The sequence below is a fragment of the Hyla sarda genome, chromosome 1 (genome assembly GCF_029499605.1).
Source record: "Hyla sarda isolate aHylSar1 chromosome 1, aHylSar1.hap1, whole genome shotgun sequence".
Classification (NCBI taxonomy): Eukaryota; Metazoa; Chordata; class Amphibia; order Anura; family Hylidae; genus Hyla; species Hyla sarda.
This window is the reverse complement of record NC_079189.1, coordinates 432,706,431-432,729,768: the sequence shown is the minus strand read 5'-3', so window position 1 is coordinate 432,729,768 and position 23,338 is coordinate 432,706,431. Positions and strand designations below refer to the sequence as shown.

General features: G+C 41.2%; 1 protein-coding gene across 2 annotated transcripts in view; it reads right to left on the bottom strand.

The window, feature by feature from the left end:
- The window catches only part of HNF1A (HNF1 homeobox A), a 49,114-nt gene extending 26,548 nt beyond the window's left edge, over positions 1-22,566 (bottom strand). Inside the window, exon 1 of one of the 2 annotated variants that reach the window (XM_056530520.1) lies at positions 22,525-22,566. In XM_056530520.1, the coding sequence (XP_056386495.1) occupies positions 22,525-22,544 (20 nt within the window). In that variant the 5' untranslated portion in view covers positions 22,545-22,566. Of the gene's footprint in view, positions 1-5,905; positions 7,011-22,524 lie in introns of those variants that run through there. The other variant, XM_056530514.1, reaches the window with a different exon arrangement.
- Between the last annotated feature and the right edge of the window lie 772 nt (positions 22,567-23,338).

Here is a 23,338-nt window from a genome sequence, read left to right as displayed (position 1 = left end):
TGTGAATATAGTACTTGTGAATGTACCCTAAGGTACTGCTTCAGATCTGCTGCAGATTTGCTTCAGCAGATTTTGCTACCTATTGAAGTCAACGGGCAGAATAATCTGCTGCAGCATAACTGCAGCAGATCAGCAGCAAAAATACGCAAGTGTGGCTGCACCCTTAGGGTATATTTGTGGCAGATTTAATGCTGCAGATGTTATAATTGACTTAGGGCTGGTTCACATTGCCTTTGTGCTCCATTATATGCAGCATTGCAGCAAGTCCACTAGTGCACTAGTTTTTTTCTCTACTATACTACGGTAAATCACCGGTTCCCCCAACGGACCCCATTCAAGTCAGTGGGATCTGTCAGGACCCAATGGTGACCCAGCGGAGTCCGTTGTGCTCTGACCCCTTTTTGGAGCCATTCGGTGCAAAAAAAAAAGAGCTGAATGAGCCCTTAACGGGACGGAGCACAACGGCAATGTGTACTTACATGCATGGAATAAGTAGCAAATATAACACATATGAACATTCTGTTGTTGAACATAATTGTCAAAATGCAATAATAGGGCATATTTAGTATGTAAACACTTGCTCAGTCAATGTTCCCCATAACAAGTTCTTTACATAGAGATCCTCTGAAACAGATTTTATATGGTTGGAAGGCGAGACTAGGCAAAACCATAACAACACAGCCTCATCGCTTAAACATGACATAGCTTACAGTTTACGTGTAAATGCACACTAAATAATGTAAAAATTGCAATGTACAGCTGAAGGAAACTTGGTCTACAGATGATATTTCGTTGTGTGAATAGATTCATATTACCACAGAATTTAACATTTTTCTAAATTGCATTATGTGCTGAAAGTGTGTCCATACACACCTGTCTATACAAAGCAAACCCTCCCCCAGCGCCAAATGGTGCTTCTCTTAGCTACTGATACCAGCTTATCTAAGCGCAAAGTCCAACCTGATGGTAAACAATAACTGCAATGTACGAGGGACAGGGAGCTGCACTTAAACCACAGGCCACCTGTGTTCCATAGGGTCTTTTGCAAAGCAAGCGTATGTACAGTATCTCATATAAGTGAGTAGATCTTTTCATGTAACAACACTGAAGAAATGGCTATCTGTTACAATGTAAGGTAGTGCACAGCCTGTATAAGTGTTTAATTTAGTGCCCCCTCAAAATAACTCAACACACAGCGATTAATGTCTAAACCTTATCAACAAAAGTGAGTACACCCCTAAGTTGAAATGTCCAAGTTGGGCCCAAGGTGTCAATATTTTGTGTGACCACTATTATTTTCCAGCACTACCTTAAAGGGGTACTCCACTCCTAGACATCTTATCCCCTATCCTTTGGTAGGGGATAAGTTGTCTGATCGTGGGGGTCCCGCCGCTAGGGACCCCACGTGATCTTGGCTGCAGCACCCCAGACATCCGGTGCACGGAGCGAATTTCCCTCCCTGACAGATGACTGGCGAAACGGGGCCGAGGCTCGTTACGTCACATTCACACCCCTCTTGTGATGTCGCGGCCATGCCTCCTCAATGCAAGTCTATGGGAAAAGGCACGACGCCCGTCACTCCTCCTCCCATAGACTTCCATTGAGGGGGTGTGATTTCACGAGCCTCCGGTGCTGCACCCAATGCTCTAAACGAACGCAGGCTGCAGCAGGGAGATTGCGTGGGTCCCCAGCGGCGGGATAAGATGTCTAGGGGCGGAGTACCCCTTTAAGCCTCATGGGCATAGAGTTCACCAAAGCTTCATAGGTTGCCATTGGGATGGGGATCAACCAACCAGAAATAGTCTATGGATAGGAAGTAGCAGCGTTCCTGATTTTAGTTGGCATATCCAGTGTGTTAATAATGCTGTACAATAAACCATACATCAGTTAGGGAGGAGAGTGTAGCCGTGCATACTGCAGATGCCCTGGCTTTTTTTGAGGTCTGTATAACATTTACTTTATGAGGGCTGAAATCAGCTTAGTTCTGTTCACCAAGTTGAGGCAATTCTACCAAGTGCCCATAAAACGTTGTTCAGTTGTTAGAAAGCACTTGGATGCTCCTTGTTATATGCACTCCTCATAGGATAACATTCCCAATTACTCCCCACTTAGTATTGCATTGCACACTGGATTGTGATTTTAATCTTTATATCCACGTTTAGTAATTTCAATTTTAACAGCATTAATAAAAGCTATGTTTAAATGGATCAGGGGTTAGAGGGTAATAATGCCCTTATGGCACAGTGTTGTTGGGATGGGGATCAAGCTCTACTTCAGTATGTCACAGTACATGTTGGCATTTATGGTTCCCTCAATGAACTGTAGCTCCCCAGTGCCAGCAGCACTCATACAGGCCTAGACCATGACACTCCCACCACCATGCTTGACTGTAGGCAACACACACTTGTGTTTGTACTCCTCACCTGGTTGCTACCACACATGCTTCACACCATCTGAACCAACTGAGTAAGACTCTGGTGAATATTGACACTTTGGGCTCAATTTGGACATTTCCACTTCAAGGTGTACTCACTTTTGTTGCCAAGGTATAGACATTAACCCCTTAAGGACTCAGCCCATTTTGGCCTTAAGGACTCAGACAATTGAATTTTTACGTTTTCATTTTTTCCTCCTCGCCTTCTAAAAATCATAACTCTTTTATATTTTCATCCACAGACTAGTATGAGGGCTTGTTTTTTGCGCGACCAGTTGTCCTTTGTAATGACATCACTCATTATATCATAAAATGTATGGCGCAACCAAAAAACACTATTTTTGTGGGGAAATTAAAACGAAAAATGCAATTTTGCTAATTTTGGAAGGTTTTGTTTTCACGCCGTACAATTTATGGTAAAAATGACATGTGTTCTTTATTCTGAGGGTCAATACGATTAAAATGATACCAATTATTATATACTTTTATATTATTGTTGCGCTTAAAAAAAATCACAAACTTTTTAACCAAATTAGTACGTTTATAATCCCTTTATTTTGATGACCTCTAACTTTTTTATTTTTCCGTATAAGTGGCGGTATGGGGGCTAATTTTTTGCGCCATGATCTGTCCTTTTTTTTGATACCACATTTGCATATAAAAAACTTTTAATACATTTTTTATAATTTTTTTTAAAGAAAATGTATTAAAAAAGTAGGAATTTGGGACTTTTTTTTTTTTTTTCGTTCACGCCGTTCACCGTACGGGATCATTAACATTTTATTTTAATAGTTCGGACATTTACGCACGCGGCGATACCAAATATGTCTATAAAAAATGTTTTTTACGCTTTTTGGGGGTAAAATAGGAAAAAACGGACATTTTATTTTTTATTGGGGGAGGGGATTTTTCACTTTTTTTTTACTTTTACTTTTACATTTTTTTACATTTTTTTTTACACTTGAATAGTCCCCATAGGGGACTATTCATAGCAATACCATGATTGCTAATACTGATCTGTTCTATGTATAGGACATTGAACAGATCAGTATTATCGGTCATCTCCTGCTCTGGTCTGCTCGATCACAGACCAGAGCAGGAGACGCCGGGAGCCGGACGGAGGAAGGAGAGGGGACCTCCGTCCGGCGTTCTGAATGATCGGATCCCCGCAGCAGCGCTGCGGGCAATCCGATCGTTCATTTAAATCGCGAACTGCCGCAGATGCCGGGATCTGTATTGATCCCGGCACCTGAGGGGTTAATGGCGGACGCCCGCGAGATCGCGGGTGACGGCCATTGCCGGCGGGTCCCTGGCTGCGATCAGCAGCCGGGATCAGCCGCGCATGACACGGGCATCGCTCCGATGCCCGCGGTTATGCACAGGACGTAAATGTACGTCCTGGTGCGTTAAGTACCACCTCACCAGGACGTACATTTACGTCCTGCGTCCTTAAGGGGTTAAAGGGGTACCCCGCCCCTGGATATCTTATACCCTATCCAACGATAAGATAAAATGTCTGATCGTGGGGGGTCCAGCCACTGGGAACCCCCGCGATTTCTGGGAGCACCCCAGCTTTTTTTAAACATTTGTGTACAAAATGCTGAGTTTGGGCGGCTGTGGTTGTGATGTCATGTCACACCCCCTCCATTCATGTCTATGGGACGGAGCATGACGAGCAACCACGGCCACACGAACCCGGCATTCTGGACACAAATGTTCAGAATGCCTGGGTGCCGGCCCAGAGTTATTTTGAGGGAACACAACATGAAACACTGTTATACAGGCTGTGCACTCACTACTTTACATTGTAGCAGAGGGTCATTTCCTCAGTGTCGTCAAATGAAAATATATCATAAAATATTTACAAATGTGAGATACTGTATGTCTAGCACCAAATAAGACTAATGATGTGGTTAACCTTTACATTATTATGGACAGTCGTAATCATTAACCATCAGGCGAAATTTCTCTTATTCTCAGTCCCTTTACAGTATTGATCTACCTTGTGATCTTCGGGAATAGCCATCTTGTGCAGTACAATTACAGTGTTAGAAGGGGTTGGTGCTGAATGCGACATAGAAATATACAAATGCCTCTCTGGGTACAGATGATGCCCCTCAGGCCTATATTAAAGCCTTAAAGGTCATTTCTAAGGGCGTATTCACCTCCCTTTTGTTCCGTGAACAATAAGTAACCCAGTTAGTTAGTTATCAACTCAGAGGAAACAAGAGGCTGGTTGATAATTTATAGCACCTTAACCAATTTAAATGGAAAGTTCATATGAAGAGATTTCTATCTCAGTAGACCCAAAACAGGTAGACACTGTCTCTCAGTTCATTCTGTAGGTTGCATGGGTCTGAAGCACAATACCTTGCTGCTAAGCTAACCAAAGAGCAGATGATATTCTAGAACTGGACTGAACCTGGCATTTCAATGTGGACAAGGTCGGAGGTAAGATTAATTCGGCACCTCAACAAATACTGCTCCTGGATAGAGGGGATTTCTCAACTCAACATTCAGGAAAGGTTTTCCATTAACATTAGATGTTTGGAAACCTGTAACCTTCAGAAACCAAATTAGGAATGGAATTTAGTCAACTGTATCTGCCCAGTTGAATAGTTTGCCCGATACAGGCAGTCAAGCAGAACATTATTATTGTGTCGTCTGTAGCAGCACTATCGCTCCAATCTCAGTACAAAGTAGCATTAGGTGGTTAATCATCAGAGTTAATCATCACAAAAGGCAGAGGCCATTTGGTTTATAAGTGTACAAATTATGGAGGGCCTAGATAATTAGTAACCAGCTCAGGCCCCCTTGAGTAGGAGAACCCACAGTACCCTGAGGAGATTCAGAGCAGGACCCAGCGCACCATAGGCAGAAGGAGTAGCACCTCAACTAAGGGGGTAAGAAAAATCTGCATCAGCAAAAAAAAAAAAAAGAGACAATATTGTATTAGGAAAATGGAGGGATTTTACATTAAATTCCGGACTTTAGGACAGAATATTAACACCTGGAACCTTGGTGTCCTAAAAAGTGAAATTGGAAGTCTGAGCCATAAGAAGATATTTCTTAGCAATTTTTTCTATCATCCTTCCTGGGAAAAATTACAAGACTTACAAACCTACTGTGGGAGATTATGGGTCAGGACCAAAAGAGAACGTGGTTTATACATGTCTTCCGTATCAAAGCATATAATCAAGTGACAGCCTGCGTGCCTTGCATTAAGTTGTGCTTTCCTGTGTACTTACTGAGGATAAACCATTTTCTACATACAAGTGACTGTGTTCATGTTGCCATAATTCTAACAGTTTCAATCTCCAGCAAGGGGTTTTTATATACTTATTAATAGACAAGTGCAAAAAAGAAGGTGGATAAAATAGGAAAAAGAATCTGTGAACAAAAGTATGAAGAATAAGAGGCATCAAGTGGTGAAAGACAGTTAATGTAGAGTACAGTGTACAAAGATCTTACTGGAGCAGACGTTCCACCACGGCCTTCTGATGAGCAGCCTCCTCTGGGCTCAGTCTCTCTAAATCCTTAATAACTGGAGGAGTGAAATCACCCCCATCCTCGGAACTTTCGTCTTCTGACACATGAGGCTCCCCTAGCCCGTTGGGAAGTTGTACACAGTGGTCCCCATCTTCCAAACTACTCATATCGTCCAGGGGATCCCTGGGATATTGATAATTGTTGCCATCGGTTAGAGCTTTCGTAATAGTCTCTTTAGTGACACCTGATTCCAACAATGCCTTTAGTAGCTCCTGCTGCAAGTAAGTAAGCTGAGACGCCATCCTCAATGTTACCTGCTAACATCTCACCATCCTGCGGTTGCAATATGGATCAGCAGGCGGGAGCCCATGCTCTACCCACCTTCTGTCTCCTCCTCCCCCCCAAAAATACTTGCTCTGCGGCCACAACCAGCAAGTGGTCACCCCCCGGACTGTCTTCACTGAGACATAGCAGATAAGGGACCCTTGTCACTCTCTGTTTACATCAGAGCAGTGTAAATCCTCCAAGGTTCATATTTATCCCTGCGCTTCACAAGTTACTGAACTTTGGACCCCAACTCTGCACAAAGTGCATGTGTAAGAGAGGGGGGAGAGAAAGGGAAGAGCAAGTAAGAGGAAATAATGAAATGAGAGTTGGAAAGACTAGAAATCAAAGAATAAAACAGAAGACATAGTAGAAGGGAGAACATAGGGTTATAGGGATTACGTATAGCTAGTACAAGGTTGTGGTGGGAGTGATTAGTAATTCAATTATTAGCTGATGATTTAGATAGTGGCATCTATACCTTAAACTCTTGTTTGTCACATACCCCTTACTGAAATATATTGCATCAACGTACCCCAAAATCTGGCCTGTTAATCTAAAGCACAGCATGAGGAAAGTACAAGTACCCCAGAAACAGCTGGTTTGTACCCCAAGTAACTATTACCACAGGTTGGAATCTTTGGCCCTTTACAGCATGGCACCTAGTTAGTTGTCACATTTTTTTATTATATCCAGTTCATATCGTGATTTTAGCCATTAATGGATCACGTTTTATTTTCACTTTTAAAAACAAGAAAAGATGTAACATTTATAAAAATGGACGTGAGAAATAGAGAAAACTGTCATTTATGATCAGCATAAGGGTTTTGGTCACATAGTGAAGATTTGGTAAGGTTTTTTTCTTCCCTCTGTATAAGGCTTAAGGGATTCTAAATAAAGGATAAGTATAAAAGAAGCTATTTTATTTTGGCTCCAGAAAGTTAAATAGATTTGTAAATTACTTCTATTATAAAATCTTAATCATTTCAATAATTATCAGCTGCTGAAGTTGAGTTGTTGTTTTCTGTCTGGTAACAGTGCTCTCTGCTGACATCTCTGCTTGTCTCGGGAACTGCACAGAGTAGAGGTTTGCTATGGGGATTTGCTTCTAAACTGGGCGGTTCCCGAGACAGGTGTCATCAGAGAGCACTTAGACAGAAAAGAACAACTCAACTTCAGGAGCTCATATGTACTGAAAGGATTAAGATTTTTTTAATAGAAGTAATTTACAAATCTGTTTCTGGAGCCAGTTGATATACAATTTTTATTTTTTTCCTGGATAACCCCTTTAATAAAAAAATAAATAAACCCTTATTAAAGGAGTATTCCACTGCCCCAGCGTTCAGAACATCACGGTGGGGGGCGTGACGTCAAGGCCACGCACCCTCAATGCAAGTCTATGGGAGGGGGCGTGGCATTCATCACGCCCCCTCCCATAGACTTGCATTGAGGGTGTGTGGCCGTGACATCATGAAGGGGCGTGGCCATGGCGTCACAACCCCAGCCGCCTGCACCCAGCGTTCTAAATGAACCCTGGGAGCTGTACAGAGATCGTGGGATTCCCAGCAGCGGGACCCTCGTGATCAGACATCTTATCCCCTATCCTTTGGATAGGGTATAAGATGTCTAGGGGCGGAGTATCCCTTTAATGCTTTTGGGACACAATCCTAATAGAGCACGAGCAGTTGTATTATTCTTAGCAGAGCTACTATTAGTCCAAACTACATTACATAGATAATCACTATTATGTAAAATGTTAGATTTTGCAGGTTTCTCTTTTGTCTCATTGTTTGATGGTGTTCAGTATTCCTTAGTTGTCACTCTGTACCTATACTACTTGCATCAACTGTAACGTGATGTGACTTATGTTGGCTCAAAATAAATAAGGGTTATTGTTAAGATTTATAATAACTATTCCTTGGTCGGACTTGATGGATGTCTTTTTTTTTCGACCATACTAACTATGTAACTATGTAACTCTGTGCTTCCATTTATAGGTGACTAATTCGCAGAACTTAGTAGATCACTCTGGTCATTTAGGGGTTAACTCAGCACAGGTGTCAGAGGCCTCCATGGTGCAATGTGAGGCAGTTCCTGTTACCAGGTTCACAGACTTCATTAAAATGCACCAGCAAGGTCAATAGAACCATAAACATAAGCTGCAGATACCAACCTAAGAAGAATCTAGATTTTAGTCAAGCACCAGCTTTACAAGTTGTCTCCTCAGAAGAAATGTATTATTGCTTACACGTTTAGAGCAAAAAATATTGTGATCCGTAACATAAAAGAGTGAAATGTGGACTAAAGCTGGCCATAAATGTAACCATTGTTGTAAAAGAGGACATGCAATTTAATTATGTACAGATTATTTTATGGTCACTCAGAACATCACACCCATATATCATAAACATTCCAACTCAACTACCAAAGATAAGTCGTCAAAAAAAATTGGTCTCATGCGTGTGTAGACTGACATTACCATTCCTCATGGCTGTGGCCATGGCTAGCATTTGTGTGCAGCCCGGCAATTACCAGTAAACCACTAGCCGCAGCTGCAACTCTTCATGTAAGAGCACCCTTAAAGGGGTACTCCCGTGGAAAACTTTTTTTTTAAATCAACTGGTGCCAGAAAGTTAAACAGATTTCAAAATTACTTCTATTAAAAAATCTTAATCCTTCCAGTACTTTTTAGGGGCTATATACTACAGAGGAAATGCTTATCTTTTTTAGATTTCTCTGATGTCATGACCACAGTGCTCTCTGCTGACCTCTGTTGTCCATTTTAGGAACTGTCCAGAGCAGGAGAAAATCCCCATAGCAAACATATGCTGCTCTGTACAGTTCCTAAAATGGACAGCAGAGGTCAGCAGAGAGCACTGTGGTCATGACATCAGAGAAATCTAAAAAGTAAAGCATTTCCTCTGTAGTATACAGCCCCTAAAAAGCACTGGAAGGAGTAAGATTTTTTAATAGAAGTAATTTACAAATCTGTTAAACTTTCTGGCACCAGTTGATTTAAAAAAAAAAGTTTTCCACGGGAGTACCCCTTTAAAGAGAATCCAATTAAGGGGGTACCTTGGTGGAAAACTTTTTTTAAAATAAACTTGAGCCAGAAAGTTAAACAGATTTGCTAACTTTTATTTAAAAAAATCTCTACCTTTCCAGTACTTATTAGCAGCTGTATGCTGCAGAGGAAATTCTATTCTTTTTTAATTTCTTTTTTGTCTTGTCCACAGTGCTCTCTGCTGACACCTATGTCCGTGTCAGGAACTGTCCAGAGCAGCATAGGTTTGCTATGGGGATTTTCTCCTTCTCTGGACAGTTTCTGATACGGGCATCAGGTGTCGGCAGAGAGCACTGTGGACAAGACAGAATTTTTTTTTTCAAAAAGAATAGAATTTCCTCTGTAGCATATAGCTGCTACTAAGTACTGAAAGGGTAAAGATTTTTTAATAGAAGTAATTTACAAATCTTTTTAACTTTCTGGTACCAGTTGATTTAAAAAAAAAAATGTTTTCCACCAGAGTACCCCTTTAAGGCTGGCTTCATGTATGGTACCATGAGGTGTGGCCAAAAACACATGCATTTTGCCACAAATTGTCATGGTTTTGCAATGCAGCAATTGGCTGTGGATTTTTTACATAAATATTCTAAACTAAAAGTGCAGCTTATATTTACGTGGCAAAACCAAAGCAAATTATAGTAAAAAGTGTTGTTTTGCAGCGCTATAATTAGCTGTTTGGCGCAATACTACAAGTCAACACAGCCTAAAATTTGTAAAGGTGAACAATAAAGCTGCCATACAGTTTAGATTCAGTTATCAGCCAAAAACTTGTTCCGTAGACAGCTGTCTTTCACAAACCCCACATAAACATGCACACTACTGGCTTGGCCATGCACATATGCATTCTAAATGGCAGTTGACAGGTTAATTACTCGCAGGAACAAAAGGATCAGGCATGTTCACATTTAATTGTATGTCCCTTCTCTCCATAATATCTGCCATAGATGGAGAGTCAGGAAGCATCATGCATATCAGATGTATTAGGAATCCTGCTAAAATTGACAGTTTCGGATGATGTTAAAGGGCTAGTCCGGTGAAAAACTATTTTTTTGTTGCCCGAATGTTAAACAGATTTGTAAATTACTTCTATTTAAAAATCTTAATCCTTCCAGTACTTATTAACTGCTGTATGCTCCACAGGTACTTCTTTTCTTTTAAAATGTATTTTCTGTATGACCACAGTGCTCTCTGCTGACACCTCTGTCTGTCTGAAGACTATCAAGAGCAGGATAGGTTTTCTATGGGGATTTGTTCCTGGTATTGACAGTTCCTGAGACAGACAGTGGTGGCAGCAGAGAGCACTGAGGTCAGACAGAAAAGAAATTTAAAGGGAGTACGGTTAATCATACTTTACACTTGGCGCTCGGTTTTCACATTAATTTATAATGGTATAGTGCTTTGTACTATGTTTCCCCCTTTTTTTTCCCCTTAACATTGTGATTTAAAAAAAAAAAATTTATTCATTTTTCCCCCTTCTGCAAAAATGTGTTTATACATGTCATGAAACTTTGGTGGTTTCCATTTATTTAACCTCTCTGTTAAAAATGAAAAACCACAGCCTGAAAAGGCACCAAAAACCTGGTAAACAATTTCACTTAGATTGTAAAAAATGTTAAACCACGCCCACTTTTTGGGAAATTAGCTAAAATTGTGAACAGGATAAGCAAAATTACGGAGGAAATTACGGGGAAAAACAATAAGAAATAAAGTGAAATATATTTCCCCCCAATTTTTTTGCCTAAATTTATATGGAACTCCAATATACATAAAGCTCAAGTTGTCAACTTATTGGCCCTGTTACTCTAAAGTGTACCTGTAAGGTTACATGAAAAATGATTATAGTGCAGCACTGTGCACAATAATTTTTCTAAATTACTTTTGTTTTCAATTTAGCCTGTAAATGGCTGTACTGAGCAGCCATGGTCTGTGCTCCCAGCCATTCCTAATTACACACTAGGAGAAAAAGTGTGCTTTTTGTCACCATAGCACCAGTAGTCAGAGAGACCCATCACCGTAGAATCACAATATATTCAATGGAGACTGGTCTCTCATTGGCTACAATCAGGATGCTTCCTCTATTAATGCATAGTTATGAGCAGCTAGAAGAACAGGCGATTTACAGGCTGAACAAAAAACGAAAGTCATTTAAAAAAAAGGTTTCTGCACAGTGCAGCACTGTAATCATTTTTCATCCAACTTTACAGGTACACTTTAATTGGTTTGGTTACATTTGTAGCAATTTTTCCCCCCAAAGGATTATCAAATTATGTTGCCATATGGAGGATTATATTAGCCACTTAGTAGTGTTTTAGTTTTGTAATCTGTTTTTGGTTTCTGATTGAAGGCTTTTTATTCTATTTTCTGCACATAATTGTGGGGGGTAGCCATCTTGTCTGAGCTGCTAACAGCATTCAGATGTATGTTTTACCACCAGAGAGTGACTGGATAATACCACTTATTCCTCAGTACTTGGCATGGAATAATTCATAAATCCAATAATTCAGTGAATCTGAAAATGAAATACAATCAATGAAGAAAATAAATCCGCCATATTCACAATAGCCAGCCCAGTATATGTGATCAGTGCCATCATAGGCTGGCGACTGAAACATTCTCTAAAGAATTTACTGAATTATTGGATTTATGAATTATCCCATACCAAGTGTTGAGGAGTTGCATGATTTTGCTTTGGATGAAAAATTTTTTTTTGAGACTTCTCAAATATAAACTTTGAAAATGCAAATTGGATTAATTGGAGCCATTAACTAGTCACAACTATTTTTTTCCTACCATTGAGTGGCCATATAGTGGTAGATACCAGCTGTACACAGACTCTGGCTCTGTAGGCCATATAAGTGATTACAGTTACATCCAGTGGCTCATAAGTGATTTGTCCAGTATCTTTTTCTTCTCCATCCGGCTCATAACGCCAGATGGAGTGACAAGTCATGTTTTCAGAATCTGCTGGACAAACATCTTAGCATCTCCCCCCCCCCCCCCCAGAAGCCAGGTATTTCTTTAGGTGCCTAGTTTCCACTCTCCACAGTAGGCAGGCATGTACATAGGTAGTACACATGTGTGCATACAGTTAAAAGGATTATAATGGGGGTAATTGCTTTCTGGCCCTGGGCTCTAGCCCAGATTGCCCTCCTTAAAGAGTACCTGTCATCAAACCATATTTTCTAAACTTCTCAAATTATGTTCCCTAACTACTCCCAACACCCCTCCTGCCCTTAAAATATTTTCTGAGCTTTAAAAAGCTCTGTATCATACCTTTCTCCTTGCTCACATTGTGTGAACTCCTGGCAGGAGAAAGTGGGCGTTCCCCAGCAGGCACGATGCCACTGAAGCCTGCGAGAGCTGTGCCGCCCCATGTCCCGCATGCATTTCCTGAGTTTGGTCTCCTGCCAGGCCAGGAGGAGACCAAACTAACTGTTTTACTTGCAGCAGGGAACAGAACAGAGCCACCTGGTGGGTGTTTTTTCAATGACATTAAAAACATATAAAGGTTGAGAATTTTAACAGAAAGTAAATAGCAAAGTGTCTTATAATTACATAAGGAACAATATATTAAAAGTTTAGTTTGGGGAGAGGTACTCTTTAAAATCTGCTACTGCATGTGCAGCAGAGTTTATCTATACGTATGTCTGCAAGGTTTCCGGCAAGCAGCTATAGTAAACCTTTTAGCCGAAATCTTCCAGGCTAAGAAATACCTCTTTCATAATATCTTCATCTGGGGACAGGCTGATATTTCTCTATTTGCATAGGCATGGGCTCATTATCAAACTAGAAATTTGGGGAAAGGTGCAGGGCTTAAAGGAGTTATCAAGGAATAAAAAAAAAACACAGCTAACAAAAAACGCACACCTGTCCTCAGATTGGGTGAGGTAAAACAACTTGACTCCATTCACTTTAATGTAACTGAGTACCACACACAATCTGAGGACAGGGGTGGTGCAGTTTTTGGAAGAAGTTAATTCTGTTTTTCATGGCCACTCAGCATGATTGACAGGCATGGCCCACGTCATTGCTCTGCTCCGTCTGCTTAGTGATTAGAGTGGTGACGTGAGCTGTAAATCACGGTGAGTGGCCATAAATACAGCCGAAGCAGACGGAACTAGAAACGAATGGCTCTCAACCCAGGACACTACTTACGGGCCAGTGCAGGACACCTTTTATATCTTCACCATTGCTGCCAGAAAGGAATGTCTCCTGGGCATGGTAAAGAAGACGATATTGCCACATGTTATATATGGTAAAATCAGATGACAGGTCCCCTTTAAGTATGAATTATTTTAGCTCCACAGCTGTTCCGAGTCTAAAACGTAATAGCTTATTTTGTTTGGCTCATTGGGGTATCCTAGGGCGGGTGCATCAATCTGCATAGATGCTGCTAGCTTAATGGCTATTAACTTTTAAAGGGAAACTGTCATCAGTGTCACCTGCACTAATCTGTTGGTACAGGCAAGTAGTCTGGGTGACACTGATTATAACAATACTTATCTACCCCAATCTGTGGTCCCATTCGTCTGTTAGGCCAAGTTTCTACTTGTTTTTTTGTCCTGCGTTTTTTGGTTTGAAAAAAACGCAAGAAAAACCGCCTGAAAATACGGCAGTGCAAATTCCTGAGTCTGGCGTTTTTTCTGGTGTTTTTTCTGGCGTTTTTTAGTTTGTTTGGAAATTGCATCTTGGCAGTTTTTTTTGGTACCCAAAATTTGCTGGGTATCAAAAAAAAAAAAAAGGATGCAGTAGTGATTCAAAAATTTTTATTTCACTAAATTTATATATTTTATAACATAATTGTAATACATTTTTAATAAAGTGTGTGTGTTTTCCTTTTTTTCTCAATTTTTTTCATTTTTTTAGGTAGTACTACTACTCCCAGCATGGAACAGACTTGTTCCATGCTTGGAGTAGTAGTACCTGTACTAATAGACAACGACATGCCAGTCGTGACACCCGATGCGATCGTCCATAATATAGCAGAGATGCGGAAAGGCTCTATACAGCGCTCGCATCTCTGCACTATACACTGGCCAGTGATGTGATGGATATTCCCCTCACTCATTCATATTTTCCGCCGACAGTGGTGATTGGCCAGATGGTTGCAGCCAATCACCGCTCTGAGGGAAATAAGAATGAGTGATGTTCTATTCACATCACTGGCCGGAGTACAGAGCAGAGATGCAGAGCGCAGGAGAAAGACGCTCTGCATCTCTGCAATATATAGGACGATCACAGCGGATGTCAGGAGTGATACCCGCTGTGATCTGTTCTTAACTGCAGGTATTACTACTCCCATCATGGAACACGCTCTGCTCCATGTTTGGTGCAGTAGTACCTGCCATTAGGGAAAGATCACAGCGAATGTCACTCCTGACACCCGCTTTGATCCTTCTGTATACTGTTATGTATAGATGAGGGCGGCCGCTCACCTATTCATATTTTCCGCAGAGAGCTGATTGGCCAGATGGTTCCAGCCAATCACAACTCTGTGGGAAATATGAATAGGTGTATATATACGTCAGTGCAGGGGACCATAGAAGAGCGGCCGACCACATCTATAAATTGTACAGAAGGATCACAACGGAACCCGTGGGCGATCTGTCAATTAGTACAGGTACTACTACTCCCATCACCACTGTCGGCGTAAAATATGAATGAGTGAGGTGAATATCACATCACTGGCCGGAGTATGGTGCAGAGATGCGAGCGCTGTATAGAGCCGCATCTCTGCTATATAAATCGACGATTGCATCGGGTGTCAGGACTAACACCTGGGGCGATATGTCTATTAGTACGGGTACTACTACTCCCATCATGGAACAGTCTGTTCCATGCTGGGAGTATTAGTACTACCTAAAAATAAAAAATAATAGAGAAAAAAAAGTGAAACACACACACTCTATTAAAAATTTATTAAAATTTTGTTATAAATTTTTTTCCATCACTCCTACATCCTTTTTTTTAAATTTTTTTTGGTACCCAACAAATTTTGGGTACCAAAAAAAATTGCAATTTTGGATTGCTAATTTTGGATCCAAAAAAGAATAAAAACCGCCTGCAAAAACGCCAAAGTTGAAACCCACATGGCTTTTCTTTTGGCATTTTTTTACTCCCATAGCCTTCTATGGGAGAAAAACGCCACGATTTCAGGAAAAAAGACGCCATAGGCTCAACATGCTGCGATTTTGCAAAACCGCCAAGGAGCTGAAAAACGTAAAAAAAGAGTGAAAAAACACCAAAAGGATTTAAAAAAACGCCAAACTGAAAAACGCCAAGTGGAAAAATAATTTAGTAATTTCTCTTTGATTTACAGCTAACATCTGGCCTAATCTGGCCTAAAAAAAAACATGCAAAACAAAAAGAAAAAATTTACCTAGGGGAGGATTAAGGGTACCATGGGCTCTGGGCTGTTTATAAAGTATGAGCCCCCACTTTGGCCCACAAAATGGTTCTAATGTTTTTCAAGTAGATCATCACTGTTACCATGTTAAAGCAATTTTGTGGAGCAAATCTAAGGATTGTATATGTCTATTTAAATGGAACTACATATAAAACTAATTGAAATGTTATTAAGATTGTGCCTAGGAAATTTTGTGTTGGTTACGTAATCATGATTTATGATTTTTATGTAGGGTTAAATAAATGAAGCACTTAAAAGGTATCAGTCTCAGGCAGAGAGAAAAACATTTAGTTTGGCTGGGTTTAACCCCTTAAGTACTCAGGGTTTTTCCATTTTTGCACTTTCGTTTTTTCCTCCTTACCTTTTAAAAATCATAACCCTCTCAATTTTCCACCTAAAAATCCATATTATGGCTTATTTTTTGCGTCACCAATTCTAATTTCCAGTGACATTAGTCATTTTACCCAAAAATTCACGGCGAAACGGAAAAAAAATCATTGTGCGACAAAATTGAAGAAAAAACGCCATTTTGTAACTTTTGGGGGCTTCCGTTTCTACGCAGTGCATATTTCGGTAAAAATGACACCTTATTATTATTCTGTAGGTCCATACGGTTAAAATGATACCCTACTTATATAGGTTTGATTTTGTCGCACTTCTGAAAAAAATCATAACTACATGCAGGAAAATGTATACGTTTAAAAATGTCATCTTCTGACCCATATAACTTTTTATTTTTCCACGTACAGGGTGGTATGAGGGCTCATTTTTTGCGCCATGATCTGATGTTTTTAACTATATGTTATTTGTTTTGATCGGACTTTTTGATCACTTTTTATTCATTTTTTAATGGTATAAAAAGTGACCAAAATACGCTTTTTTTGGACTCTGGAATTTTTTTGCGCGTACGCCATTGACCATGCGGTTTAATTAATTATATATTTTTATAGTTCGGACATTTACGCACGCGGCGATACCACATATGTTTTTTTATTTTTTTTATTTACACTGTTTAATTTTTTTATGGGAAAAGGGGGGTGATTCAAACTTTTATTAGGGAAGGGGTTAAATGACCTTTATTATCACTTTTTTTTTTACTTTTTTTTTTGCAGTGTTATAGGTCCCATAGGGACCTATAACACTGCACACACTGATCTTTTACACAGATCACTGGCGTGTATTAACACGCCTGTGATCAGTGTTATCGGCGCTTGACTGCTCCTGCCTGGATCTCAGGCACGGAGCAGTCATTCTAGATCGGACACTGAGGAGGCAGGTAAGGGCCCTCCCGGTGTCCTGCAAGCTGTTCGGGACGCCGCGATTTCACCGCCGAACAGCCCGACTGACTAGCCGGGATACTTTCACTTTCGCAGCGGTGGTCAGCTTTGACCGCCGCTTCTAAAGGGTTAAAACCGCACATTGCCGCAATCGGCGATGTGTGGTATTAGCCGCGGGTCCCGGCAGTTGATGAGCGCCGGGACCGACACGATGTGCTGCGACCCCGCTTCATATCGTGGGAGCCGGTGCAGGACGTAAATATACATCCTGCGTCGTTAAGGGGTTAAAGGGGTTATCCAAGAAAAAACTTTTTTTATATATATCAACTGGCTCCAGAAAGTTAAACAGATTTGTAAATTATTTCTATTAAAAAAATCTTAATCCTTTCAGTACTTATGAGCTTCTGAAGTTGAGTTGTTCTTTTCTGTCTAGGTGCTCTCTGATGACACGTGTCTCGGGAACCGCCCAGTTTAGAAGAAAATCCTCATAGCAAACCTCTTCTAAACTGGGCGGTTCCCGAGACACGTGTCATCAGAGAGCACTAAGGCTAGGTTTCCACTTGTTTTTTTTTTCTGGCAGTTTTTGGAAAACTGCCACTGCAATTTTTGAGCCAAAGTCAGAAGTGGATCCATAAGGGAGGAGACGTGTAAGTCCTTCCTTTATATGTCCTATTCCTTTTGAATACATTTCTGGCTTTGGCTCAAAAACTGCAGTGGCAGTTTTCCAAAAACTGGTAGAAAAAAAACCAAGTGGAAACCTAGCCTTAGACAGAAAAGAACAACTCAACTTCAGAAGCTCATAAGTACTGAAAGGATTAAGATTTTTTTAATAGAAGTAATTTACAAATCTGTTTAACTTTCTGGAGCCAGTTGATAACACCTTTAAACTGCATTTTTGTTTCCATTTAGCTGGTTCCTTTACAGTACATTCAATTTTGCTCTAAATATTGTCAACTACGCTATTGTGTACAGAAAAAAAAAATGCGTTGTATGCAATGTAAGCAATTCACTTTTGTTTTTGTTTTTAAATTCATTATGGAAGTCAATGGGAAACAGATAATGCTGTAGCATGTAGCAGTATCTGTTTCTTATCATCCGTTAACGTAGGGGAGAGGAGAGCAGAGCTCAAGTGCCGGAAGACTCTCACCTCCTAGCGACATGAGAGTGAATACTTTTGAATAGTCGATCCTCAGGTCCTTTTTTGAAACTAAACTCAAATTTTAATAATCTTTGTGGATACTGGAGGAAAAAAAAAGAAAATTGGACATAATGTCACACCAAACTCCAAAAATGGTCTGGACAAAATTGTTGGAACCCTTAACTTAACATTTGGTTGCACACCCTTTGTAAAAACTAACTGAAATCATTCACTTCCTATAACCATCAATAAGCTTCTTACACCTCTTAGCCGGAATGTTGGACCACTCTTCCTTTACAAAATGCTCCAGGTCTCTCTTATTCCCAACAGCAATTTTAAGATCTCTCTACAGGTGTTCAATGGGATTTAGATCTGGACTCATTGCTGGCCACTTCAGAACTCTCCAGCGCTTTGTTGCCATCCATTTCTGGGTGCTTTTTGACATTTTTTGGGGGTCATTGTCCTGCTGGAAGACCCAAGATCTTGGACGCAAACCCAGCTTTCTGACACTGGGCTGTACAGTGCGACCCAAAATCATTGATAATCCTCAGATTTCATGATGCCTTGCACACATTCAAGGCACCCAGTGCCAGAGGCAGCAAAACAACCCCAAAACATCATTGAACCTCCACCATATTTCACTGTAGGTACTGTGTTCTTTTCTTTGTAGGCCTCATTCCATTTTTGGTAAACAGTAGAATCATGTGCTTTACCAAAAAGCTCTATCTTGGTCTGATTTGTCCACAAGACGTTTTCTCAGAAGGATTTTGGCTTACTCAAGTTAATTTTGGCAAAATATAGTCTTGCTTTTTATGTCTCTGTGTCAGCATTGGGGTCCTTCTGGGTCTCCTGCCATAGCGTTTCATTTCATTTAAATGTTGACGGATAGTTTGAGCTGACACTGATGCTCCCTTATCCTGCAGGACAGCTTGAATATCTTTGGAACTTGTTTGGGGCTGCTTATCCACCATCCGGACTATCCTGGGTTGATACCTTTCATCAATTTTTCTCTTCCGTCCATGCCTAGGGAGATTAGCTACAGTGCCATGGGTTGCAAACTTCTTGATAATGTTGCGCACTGTGGACAAAGGCAAATCTAGATCTCTGGAGATGGACTTTTAACCTTGAGATTGTTGATATTTTTCCACAATTTTGGTTCTAAAGTCCTCAGACAGTTCTCTTCTCCTCTTTCTGTTGTCATGACTGTATATATATATATATATATATATATATATATATACAGTCATGACAACAGAAATAAATATATATATATATATATATATATATATACATACACACACCAATTAGTTTGGTAGTTTGTCCCCATATTAGCTAGGCAGGAACATAGTAGATAATCCCCAACATTAGGTGTAGGCAGCAGAGTTCCCCCACAGTAGGTGTAGGCAGTAGAGTTCCCCCACAGCAGATGTAGGCAGCAGAGTTCCCCCACAGTAGGTGTAGACAGCAGAGTCCTCCCCCTCCAGCCCCAACACCCCATTCCCTCCTCTCCCCAGGATAGAAAAAAATATTTGCTCACCTGATTATGTTCCAAGTAGCGATCTCCTCCACAGCAGGGGCACGCGTCTTCCATCCTCCACAGTGCAAGCGCTGATGAGTGACGTCATCGGCGTCTGCACTGCATGGGGGTGGAGGTCACGTCTCCTCTCTGTGTAGGCCACAGATGTAGCTCACACAGAGAGGAGCCTTTCTGCTGCATGTGCTTGAGCCATGCAGAAAGCAGCGTTGTCTGCCTGGGCATCCGGGACGACCACGTCCAAACGAACTGGCTGGTCAGTCCACCCCTGACCGCTGCATACAAGGTCCTGATACCAGTGTAAGGACCTTGTATGCTCGAGTGAGGCAGGCAATCTGTGCTGCTTTCCGCATTGGGCAACGAAGCACAGGCTGGGCGGCCTACTGGGAATTTTCCCGATATCCCTGTAGGCCAGTCCGACCCTGCCTGTCTTTGAACCCTCTCCAGCTTTCTTGTACACTGGTCTTTAAAATGTTACACAGCAGTCCATGCGTGATCTTACTAGTGATATGTAGAATGCTAAAATCAGTGGTGTTGCTAGGGTTGGTGTTACCCAATGCGGTAGAAAATGGTGTCACCCCATACAACCCTCCCAAAGTAATTTTATAGCCTGTTGTGATGGATGTCAATGGTGTAGCGTGTTGTGAAAAATTATTTAAAGTATAATAAGCAAATATGCCAATTGCCACGCAATGAGAAAGTGCTAAAGATGTTTTTACCATGTAAAATTACAGCTTCCAGTATGATCTAAGCAGTAGTATAAGGTTATGTTGGGAGTTGTTGTTTCATCCATCATAACTGCAGAACTTACAAGTGACTACAGCATTGATGGGACATAGTGAGGAGAATACACAATATCAGTGACTACAGGTGACGTCTTCTCTATAGTGAGGAGAATACACAGTGGTATCAGTGACTACAGGTGACATCTTCTCTATAGTGAGGAGAATACACAATGATATCAGTGACTACAGGTGACATCTTCTCTATAGTGAGGAGAATACACAATGATATCAGTGACTACAGGTGACGTCTTCTCTATAGTTTTTCCTAATTCAGCTGGTACATACCGCCATTACTTGCTCCAACTAAATCTTCTCTCAGACTCTGCAGAACTTGACGCTCAGCCAGCATTGGCTCCTCACTTTGTCAGTGCATTCTGATCCTCTATATGAAAACAATAATTAATATAAACCTGCCAGACACTGTACCATCTCAATATAATACTACCACACTGTAATCGCTGAATATAATGCTATGACACACTGCGCTCTTTGAATATAATACTACCACACACTGTACCCTCTGAATATAATACTACCACACACTGTACCCTCTGAATATAATACTACCACACACTGTACCCTCTGAATATAATACTGCCACACAATGTATCCCCTGTATATAATACCCCCACACACTGTGCTCTCTGAATATAATACTATTCCACATTGCGCCTCTGAATATAACCTTGCCATACGGTGCACCCTCTAAATTAGGGCTGCACGATATGGGGAAAATGTTCAATTGCGATTATGGGCCTAAATATTGCGATTTCGATATGCGATGCGATATAATAATGCCACATTCTCCCCCCCTGTCACATTATCCCCCTTGCCTGCAGCAGCACACGGGAGCCGGCCCGAGCAGATAATCGCAAGTTTTTCTGGGGGGACCGTATCACGATCGTATCGCGATTCGATTGCTTTTGCGATATATCGTGCAGCCCTACTCTATATACAATACCCCAACGTATTGTTGCGCATAAAAACTGTACCACCCTAGAAATTCCTTATAATATACACCATACCTCTGAAATGCAAAACACTGTGTCCCTCACATATAGTAAAAATGGCCCCTGTCCTGTGCCCCCTACATATAAAATATAACAATGCCCAGTGATGTCACAATATAGGGATAATACAGCCAGTGATGTCACAATACAGGGATAACATACCTAGTGATGTCACAGTACAGATATAATACACACAGTGATGTCACAGAACAGAGATAATACAGTGATGTCACAGTACAGGATGGGAACAAGGATATAAGCTGCTCAGCACCAGTGCTTTATGTAAATAGGTGGCAGGAGGTATAACAGTCTATACACACTGAGGGGTCCCGTGTCATATGCAGTGTGAGTGGTGCAACAACGTCCCGAATATACAGTAGCCAAAAATGCAGTGCGAAGAAAAAATGGTGGAAGACGTAGCACGTAGACATAGCAGACGAAGATTCTTTATTTCATACATCGATGCAGGTGACAGGCAGGGACGGGAAAATAAAACTACAAGGGCTCCTCTGAGCACACAGTGATGTCACAGTACAGGGATAATAATCCAAATGATGCCACTGTACAGGGATAATAATCCAAATATTGTCCCAGTACAGGGATAATACACACAGTGATGTCACAGTACAGGGATAATAGACACAGCGATATCACAGTACATGGATAATACACACAGCGATATCACAGTACATGGATAATACACAGTGATTTCACAGTACAGGGATAATACACACAGTGATGTCACAGTACAGGGATAATACACACAGTGATGTCACAGTACAGGGATAATAGACACAGCGATATCACAGTACATGGATAATACACACAGCGATATCACAGTACATGGATAATACACAGTGATTTCACAGTACAGGGATAATACACACAGTGATGTCACAGTACAGGGATAATACACACAGTGATGTCACAGTACAGGGATAATAGACACAGTGATGTCACAGTACAGGAATAAAATGCAATTACAGTACAGAGATAGAATTCACAATTGAGGGGGGGGGGGGCGGGGTTTGCAGGGTTCAGGGCTCAGTATTTATAGTGTTACCTGTGTAACCTGCCAGCCATGCCATCATCCTCTGTTCTCCTGCACTCTGGTCCTTCATCTGATCCCAGCAGGCCTCCGTACTAGTCTGTGATCACATGACCAGCAGGGGGCGGGGCTAAACAGAAGGTCGCGATCGCTAAGTGTATGGCAGTGTTTTCCAAGCAGAACGCTAACAGACATCGCAAGACTACAACTCTTAGCATGTCTGGACAGCCTTTGGCCTTTGGCTGTCTGGGTGTGCTGGGAGCAGTAAGTTTGCAACAGCTGGATGCAACCTGCTTAGTAAACACTCCTGCATTGATGCAGTGAAGGGTGGATGGGGTGACACCATTTTGGGATTGCTTCCCACTTGGTGGTGTCACCCCATTTGCGGGTGTCACCTGGTGCGGCCTGCAACCCACAGCTAGAATCATTTCTTTGTCATGAGTATCTATGCTCCTTTTGATGCACCCCATGATTATGATTTGCTTTTGTTAGCAGCTGACTGACGCTGGTCGCTACAGAAAAATTTTACTGTCGACTAAAACTCCTAAGTCCTTTTCCATGTCATTATACAATGAAGCATTCATAGTGTTAGGGCCCATGCGCCTTATGGTAAATCAGCAAGGGATTTCCTCTCAAAATGTCCTTGCGGAATCAGCGCTACCCTGAATCGGCGCAGAATGTTACCACGTAATAAGCACAGGAAAATAAATCTCATTGACTAATGAGATTTTCCAGGCAGATTCTGTGCAAAGAGTAAACATGTTCTGCTACAGAGCATCTGTGGTTTGCAGCAAACAGCAGAATCCCATGCAGATCAATGCGATTCTGC